This window comes from Colobus angolensis, unplaced genomic scaffold (assembly GCF_000951035.1).
Source record: "Colobus angolensis palliatus isolate OR3802 unplaced genomic scaffold, Cang.pa_1.0 Scaffold510, whole genome shotgun sequence".
In the NCBI taxonomy this organism is placed as follows: Eukaryota; Metazoa; Chordata; class Mammalia; order Primates; family Cercopithecidae; genus Colobus; species Colobus angolensis.
Genome location: NW_012118600.1, coordinates 358,228 through 367,002, shown reverse-complemented (window position 1 = coordinate 367,002; position 8,775 = coordinate 358,228). Strand labels below are relative to the sequence as shown.

Genomic DNA, 8,775 nt, shown 5'->3' with positions numbered 1-8,775 from the left:
CAACCTCCATCTCCTGGGTTCAAGCGATTCTCCTGCCTCAGCCTTCCAAGTAGCTGGGATTACAGGCATATGCCACCATGCCTGGCTAATTTTGTATTTTTAGTAGAGATGGGGTTTCTCCATGTTGGTCAGGCTGGTCTCGAACACCTGACCTCAGGTGCTCCTCCTGCCTTGGCCTCCCAAAGTGCTGGGATTGCAGGCGTGAGCCACCGCGCCCGGCCAGCCAATGCAATTTCTAATGAGGGCAGCAAGTCACCATTTAAAGGTTATAGTTGTCAGAAAGACTGCTATTTGTGGACTTAGGCTTTAACAAAATGTTAAATTGTATGAAAACAATGAAAAAGCAGTTTGAGAGGATTAACTTGAACATTTCCCAAAAAAGATGAATCTTGCAAAACAGAAGTTGCTAACACAAATTTGCTATTGCTTATAAGATGATGGTTTAACAAAGGAAAAATCTTCCTTTTTGTAAAACAAATACCTGTGTTTCTAACGCGAGTTCTGCAGAGAAATGTAGAGGGAGAACAGAGTAGCAAAAGCCATCTCAGAATCAGTGAGACTCTGGAAGCAACTTTACATTTTAAGTCTTCCCATACAAAGCTTTTCAATCTCATTGCATATAAAGATTAATTGCAAAAATAATGCAGGGATAACTAAAAACCTGTTTATAGTACACTGATACTTTGTCATATGGAATTCCAATCAGTGACTGGCTGGCACGTACCCTGATCAAACAATATACACACAAACCAGACAGTTTTTTACTGAGACAGTCAGTATCCATAGTGATTCCATAAAGATGCCACTCTCATTTCTGGAGCACTCTGCCATATTGTCATTTGGGAATATCAGAGTCAACCTGCACCATTCATAAGCACTTTCCCCCCGCAAAATGTGATGTGCAATAATGGCAAATTCTGACTCCATTTGGTTCTTGTATATATGAAAGGCATTTGTTGGGTTTGTCACCAATCTGAACATCTCTGGTTTTGGAATATGGTGAATCCTCGGACAAAAGCTTTCCCTGAATCCACTACACTTGTTCCATTTCTTTTTTGTAGGTTCTATAATGTAGCACTAATGGGCATTCGAGGGTGAAGGTCCTGAGTGCTGATTATCTCCACATTTCCCTATTATTTGGACACAGGGATGGACGACCTAGAGCTTGGTAGTCCTATGGTCATTTCCCATCAGTGTGAACTCTCTGAGGGTGTCTGAGGGAAGTGCTGTGTGAAAAGGCTTGTGTATGAATATACATTTAACATGTGTATGATTGGGTCAAATCTGGCAAGGGATGAGCTATGGCTTAAGGTTTTCCTATGTCCCCAGCACATGTGGATGGGTTTATCCAGTGTGAGTTCTCTGGTGCTTGGTAAGGGAGGAGCTGTGTGTAAAGGCCTTTCCACAGTCCCTGCACGCATACGGCTTCTCTCCTGTGTGGATCCTCCGGTGCTGAGTGAGGTGGGCGCTCTGCCTAAAGGACTTTCCACAATCGTGACACTCATAGGGCTTTTCCCCAGTGTGCGTCCTTTCGTGCTGGCTGCGCGAGGAGCTGTGGCTGAAGGATTTCCCACACTCATTGCACCCATAGGGCTTTTCCTTGGTGTGAATCCTCTGGTGTTCGATGAGAAGGGAGCTCTGGCTGAAGGCTCTGCCACACTGGTTACATTCATAGGGTTTCTCTCCTGTGTGGATCCTCTGATGCTGAATGAGGGGAGCAAGCTGGCTGAAGGCTCTGCCACATTGGTTGCATTCATAGGGCTTCTCCCCAGTGTGGATTCGCTGATGTTTGGTGAGGGATGAGCTGTGGCTGAATGCCTTGCCACAGTCATTGCATTCATAGGGCTTCTCCCCTGTGTGGATTCGCTGGTGTTGAGTGAGGTGTGTGCTCTGCCGGAAGGCCTTCCCACACTGACTGCACTCGTAGGGCTTCTCTCCTGTGTGCGTCCGCTCGTGCTGGCTGAGCGAGGAGCTGTGGCTGAAGGTTTTCCCACACTCATTGCATCCGTAGGGCTTCTCTCCTGTGTGAATCCTCCGATGCTCGGTCAGGAGTGTGCTCTGGCTGAAGGCTTTCCCACACTCGCTGCACTCATAGGGCTTTTCTCCTGTGTGGGTCCTCTGGTGCTGAATCAGTGGGGTGATCTGGGTGAAGGCTTTTCCACACTCATGGCACTCGTAGGGCTTCTCCCCTGTGTGGATTCGCTGGTGTTTGGTCAAGGACGAGCTGTGGCTGAAGGCCTTGCCACACTCACCACACTGATAGGGTTTCTCCCCAGTGTGGATTCGCAGATGCTGGGTGAGGTGGATGCTTTGCCGGAAGGCTTTCCCGCACTCGCTGCACTCATAGGGCTTCTCGCCTGTGTGAGTTCGCTCGTGCTGGCTGAAGGAGGACCTAAAACTGAAGGATTTCCCACATTCGCTGCACTCATAGGGCTTCTCGCCTGTGTGAGTTCTCTGGTGCTGGATCAGTGGGGCAATTTGGTTGAAGGTCCTCCCACACTGAGAGCATTTATAGGGTTTCTCCCCAGTGTGGATTCTCTGGTGTTTGGTAAGTGCCGAGCTGTTCCGGAAGCCTTTTCCACATTCGTGACATTCGTAAGGTCTCTCTCCTGTGTGTGTCCGGTGGTGTTCGATAAGTGCTGAGCTGTGACTAAAGGCCTTTCTGCATTCCTGACATTTGTAGGGTTTCTCTTTTACACACGTTTTCTGTAGAACATTTAGGTCTGGCTTCTCCCTTTTTCCACGTGTTCCCCACATGTGGGGGCCTTGTCTTTCAGGAGTCATTGGTTGATATGGGAGATCAGGGTTCAGACTTACTTTTTCCCCAATCCCATTCCTCTGCCACTGCTCCTGAACAGGCGTCTTCACAGGCGTGAAGGCCGCTGGCACTGCCAGGCTCTCCAGGCTCTCACCACTCCATTCCCAGTGGCTCTCAGTGTCCTCACCCCTGTAGTACCACAAACCATCCCACAGGAATCTTTCTCCCAAGATGACACTGTTGGATATTTCTTCAGAGATGCCTTGTTTTAGAACTAACAGTTTGACTTTGGGTTTAGTTTCCAAGTCTGAAAGAAGCAAAAACTGGAAATGTCCCTTAATCTCTGTTCCAGGGCAAAAGAGTTTGTGGTGAGATGGGAAGAGGAAGGATAAAACTAGTGATTTTGAAAGGTTCAAGGTTCAAGTGGCTTTGACCATTTAAAAATATAGTTTTGCAAACCAGGAAAGGAAGAGAGGGAAACACAGAATAAGGAAGAGGAAAATAAGGAATAAGGAAAGGAAGTGGAAAGAAGAGAATAAGGAAAGGAAGAGGAGAGGGAGGAAAAAACAGTTGGCACAAGAAATATGAATGGAGTCTGTGAGGGGAGCACAGAGGCAGGTGCAAAGGGGATGCCCAGGAGACAGCACTACAGAGGCACTGGACTTGGAAGGAGAAGTGTGGCACCCAGGCCCCAGCTACAGTGGCCTCTACGATGCCAGGTGGCAACAGAGAAAACAGCGCTGCATGGGGAAAGTCGGCTGACACCCAGCTTCTTCCTGGTAGCATGTGCTGTTGCACCACCGCACTCTAGATGTAAAGGAACCCATCTGCTCCCCACAAACAGGAACAGCTGCAACGTGCATCACTAAGAGGAAGATAAATGACCCGTGGTGTATCAGAGTACTTCGATCTGCCTTATTTTGTCCATTTCACTAACTGGGAACCCCTTGAGGGTAGGGGTTTCTGTCCACCTTGCTTACCACTGTATCTATAGCCCACAGCAAGAGCTCAATATACATGCTTCATGAGTGAACAAATGCACTCCCTCCTCCTCCTTCCTGGCAGGACTCTCTCTTTGCCCTGGCACCCAGTCCTCTCTGCACAGCCATGACCTGGGTGCCTGCTGCCCCTACCCTGACCCCATAGTGGCCTAGAGGTGTGATGTGGGCACCTTCCCCATATTGTTATGTTTCAGTGAAAAGTTCAGTTAAAAAAAAAAAAAAAAGTTAACCCAGGAGTGAATGGCAGAATAGTGGCTTCCCAAAATGCCCATATCCTAACCCTAGAACCTATATGTCTCCAATTACATGGGAGGGAGGAATTAAGGTTGCTAATCAGCTAACATTAAGATACAGAAATTACACTGGATTATCTGGGTGGACCTGTGTAATCCCAAGGGTCCTTAAATGGGGAAAAGAGGCAGAAGGGTCCGAGTCAGAGTGAATATGATGTGTGACTTGACCAGGGCTTGCTGACTGTGAAGATGGACAAGACCATAGCCAAGGAATGTGGGTGCCTCTAGAAGCTGAAAAACGCAAATAAATGGATTCTTAGCCAGGCACAGGGCTTCATGCCTGTAATCTCAACATTTTGGACAACTGAGGCGGGAGGACTCCTTGAGCCCAGGAGTTCAAGACATGCCTGGGCAAAATGATGAGACCCTGTTTCTACAAAAAATAATTAAAAAATTAGCTGGGCATGGTGACATACACCTGTAGTTTCAGCTACTCAGGAGGCTGAGGCAGGAGGATCACCCGAGCCCAGAAGGTCGAGATTGCTGTGAGCCATGATCATACCACTGGACTTCATCCTGGACAAGAGAGCAAGATCCCATCTCTTAAAAAACAAAAAGGAAAGAAAGAAAGAAATGGATTCTTCCCTTCCCTAGAGCTTCCACAAGGAATGATGCCCTGCTGACATCTTGATTATATCCCAGAGAGACCCATTTTGGACTTCTGATCTTCTGAACTTTAAGATAATTTGCTTTGCTTTATGCTATGAAGTTTGTAGTATTGTTGACCCTTGAACAATGAGGAGGCTGGGGCACTGACCCCAGTACAATAGAAAATCTGCATACAGCTTTTGACTCCCCAAAAACTTAACTACTAATAGCTTACTGTTGACCATACTGATAAAATAAATAGTTAACACTTTGTTTTCTTTGAGACGTGGTCTTGCTGTGTCACCCAAGCTGGAGAACAGTGGCGTGATCTTGGCTCACTGCAACCTTCGCCTCCCGGGTTCAAGCAGTTCTCCTGCCTCAGCCTCCTGAGTAGCTGGGACTACAGGCGCGCACCACCATGCCCAGCTAATTTTTTTGTTGTTGTTGTATTTTTTTTGTAGAGATGGGGTTTCACCATGTTGGCCAGGCTGGTCTTGAACTCCCAACGTCAAATGCTGCCTGCCTCGGCCTCTCAAAGTACTGGGATTATAGGTGTGAGCCACTGCTCCCAACCCTTAGTTAACACATATTTTGTATATGTATTATATAATGTGTTCTTAAAGTAAGCTAAAGAAAATGCTATTTTAAAAAATCATAAGGAAGAGAAAATATATTTACTATGCATTAAATGGAAGTGGATCACCATAAAGATCTTTATCCTCGTTGTCTTCACAGTGAGTAGGCTGAGGAGTAGGAGGAGGGGTTGGTCTTGCTGTCTCACGGGGGGCTCAGGCAGAAGAAAATCCATGTATAAATGGACCCACACAGTTCAAACCCATGTTGTTCAAGGGTCAGTGGTAATGTGTTGCAGGAGGAGCAATAGAAAGCTGATATATTGCGTAAGGGCTGACTCTTACTGATGTGGCCCTCTCCCACACTGGCCGTCCCTCCTGGACTCTGGTGATAGGCCAGTCTTCCCACCTGATGCCAATGGGAAATTGACTGTCATTAGACTGGGATACCTCTGCTACCTACCAATCACCCTACCGGCACATGGCAGGGCCCCGCATGGATCCACTGACCCACAGACACATGAGTTATAAACAATTATTTGGTTTAAGCTACTGAAGTTGGAGTGCTTTTCCTACGCAAGAGCTGACTGATGCATGACTTCGGGCCTTTGCACCTGCTGTTTCCTCTGCCTGAAATACTACTCTTCACTCAGACTGCCCCATGGCTCAGGCTTCAAGTCACATGTCACCCCCTTGGAGAGGCTATCCCTCATCTCTCTGCTAAAGTCTCCTCACCCCCATCCTAGTCTACCTCAATGCTCATTTTCATTTTCTCAGCATTCATCACAATCTGTAATCATCCAACTCATTTTATTATTATTATTTTACCGATTTATTGTTGTCTCCCCGACTCCCTCACCAAGAATGTAAATTCAGTGGAGATGAGGACTTGCTGTCGTCACTCACAGCAAAATGGAGTAGTAAATTTTCTGTGAAGAATTAGAGAACAGATGCAGAGCGAGAAACCAGGAAGCAAGCATGGACAGGCTTCTCTCAGCCCCGGAGGGCTCCCATCTCACCTGGGTACACGCCTGGGGGAACTCCAGAGTCCACCGCCCGTGGCTCTGCCTCTTGCTCCAGCAGGGAGACGACATTCGGCTTCGGTAACCAATGTCCTACTCAGGGAGAGACCCGCAGAGTGAGCATTTGTATCCCAGGACCCTTCCTGAGCCTCAGCCCATTCCACCTTTGGTCTTCCAGGTCCCAGATGGCTGGGGGCCCCTGAGTGACTTCAGCTGTCATACCCACAGCCCTGGATGTTCCCCAGGGACTCATTCCCCTACTCTCAGTCCCTGACCCTACCCCTGCTTCTGGGGTGGACATGTGACCCAGGCCTGGACAGTCAGAACTCTGGTTCCTCCCCTGCCCGCTGGCAACAATAATCACTGTGAAGACTCGGCAGCCAAACCAGGACAACCCTGGGACACAGAGCCTGTCTTTTCTGCTGGTCTTGGTCCCAGGAAAGGCACCCTGGCAGTTGTCTGGTCACCTCCAGAGAAGCCTCTCTGGAAATGAAGCCAGAAAGAGATTGCTAAGTCTGAATGTCGGTGTCCCCCTAAAATTTAGGCTCTGCATAGTGGCTTATGCCTGTAATTCCAGCACTCTGGGAGGCTGAGGTGGGAGCTTTAGCCCAGGAGCTTGAGGGCAGCCTGGGCAACACAGCAAGGCCCTGTCTCTACAAAATTTTAAAAATTAGCTGGGTGTGGTAGTATGCACCTGTAGTCCCAGCTACTTGGGAGACTGAAATGGGAGGTTTACTTGAGCCAGGAGGTTGAGTGTGCAGTAAGTATGACTGTGCCACAGCACTCCACCCTGGGCAAGAGAACACGACTTTGTTTCTTAAAAATAAAAAGGGTTCAGGCCGGGCATGGTGGCTCATGCCTGTAATCTCAGCACTTTGGGAGGCTGAGGCAGGCAGATCAGCAGGTCAGGACCATCGAGACCATCACGGCTAACACGGTGAAACCCCATCTCTACTAAAAATACAAAAAAAAAAAAAATTAGCCAGGCGTGGTGGCGGGTGCCTGCAGTCCCAGCTACTTGGGAGGCTGAGGCAGGAGAATAGTGTGAACCTGGGAGGTGGAGCTTGCAGTGAGCCGATCTAGCCTGGGCGACACAGCAAGACTCCGTCTCAAAAATAAAAAATAAAATAAATAAAAAATAAATAATAAAGGTTCAAATGTTGGAACATAATACCCAATGTGATAGTGTTGAGGTGGGGCCTTAGGGAAGTGATTAATTCAAGAGGCCTCCACTCATGAGTGGGATTAGGGCCTTATAAAAGAAGCTTGAGAGAGCTCCCTTGCCCCTTATGGCATGTCAGGACACAGGAAGGAAGTGCCATCAGTGAGGAGCAGGCCCCCACCAAACACTGAATTTGCTGACACTTTGATCTTAGGCTTCCCAGCCTCTGGAACCATAAGCAACAAATATCTATTGTTTATAAATTACCCAGTCTAAGGTATTTTAGCAGCCCTAACAGAGTAAGACAGAAGTGCAGAGGGAGGTGTTAAAGAAGGAGGGGCTCCTGACAGCTCTACAGAAGACCCTGATCTACCCTGGGATTCTGTAGTCTTGAGACCCAGTATGTTTCTCTGCTTCTGTTGATTTCAGGTTGAGTCTGAGACTTGCTGATATTAGTCCTAATTGATATTTCCTACATTAAAACAGTCAGGTTCCTAAAGCCCAAGACATATAGCCCCAGGCATTTGCTTTTAAAGCTCCGTCCTATACCCATATTTAACCTAGTAGAATCAGAATCCATGTCAGGGACAGACCATCAGATATGACATGGGCGTGGCCTTACCCACAGAGACGAGAAGCCTGAAGGTGTCCAGCATCACATCACGGTACAGGGTCCTCTGGGCAGGCTTCAGCTGCCCCCACTCCTCCTGGCTGAAGTCCACCACCACGTCCTCAAAGGTCACTTGCTCCTGAAACATCACACAAGTGTCCTCAGCCAAGCCAACCCTGGCACTGGCTGTTGGTGGGGTAGCTGGTGAATGCCAGCCAGGCTGGGTCAGATGGAGTTCTCGATCGTCTGGGGTTTTGGGTCAGGTTTTTCTGTGGGGCCTGGATGGGGGCCCTGCTGATGAGGTGGAGGATCTTAGCATCTAAGGCATCATTCCCGTTTCCAATAATTTGTCTCTTGAAATAAGAAATGGTGCAGAGGAGCCAACAATAAAGGGGTGGACCAGTCCGGCATGGTGTCACACGCCCGTGGTCCCAGCCGTTCAACAGGCTGACGGGGGAGGATCACTTGAGCACACAAGTTCGAAGCTACAGTGAGCTGTGATTGCATCACTGCACTTCAGCCTAGGGGATAAACAAGGTTATAAAGCTAGTAGCAGCAAGTCTAAAGACTGAATCTGAGTTTCTTTTTTTATTCTTATTTTTTTTCCGAGACGGAGTCTCGCTCTGTCGCCCAGGCTGGAGTGCAGGGGCGCGATCTCGGCTCACTGCAAGCTCCGCCTCCCGGGTTTACGCCATTCTCCTGCCTCCACCTCCCGAGTAGCTGGGACTACAGGCGCGCACCACCATGCCCAGCTAATTTTTTTGTTGTT

At 48.3% G+C, this 8,775-nt stretch overlaps 1 protein-coding gene across 3 annotated transcripts in view; it reads right to left on the bottom strand.

Moving 5' to 3' along the window:
* The window catches only part of ZNF135 (zinc finger protein 135), a 44,388-nt gene that overhangs the window by 33,928 nt on the left and 1,685 nt on the right, over positions 1 to 8,775 (bottom strand). The window contains exons 2-5 of one of the 3 annotated variants that reach the window (XM_011960465.1): positions 8,019 to 8,145; positions 6,232 to 6,327; positions 148 to 3,101; positions 5 to 13 (exon numbers count right to left, since the gene is read on the bottom strand). In XM_011960465.1, the coding sequence (XP_011815855.1) occupies positions 1,345 to 3,101; positions 6,232 to 6,327; positions 8,019 to 8,145 (1,980 nt within the window). In that variant the 3' untranslated portion in view covers positions 5 to 13; positions 148 to 1,344. Of the gene's footprint in view, positions 1 to 4; positions 14 to 147; positions 3,102 to 6,231; positions 6,328 to 8,018; positions 8,146 to 8,775 lie in introns of those variants that run through there. The other 2 variants (XM_011960467.1, XM_011960466.1) reach the window with 2 other exon arrangements.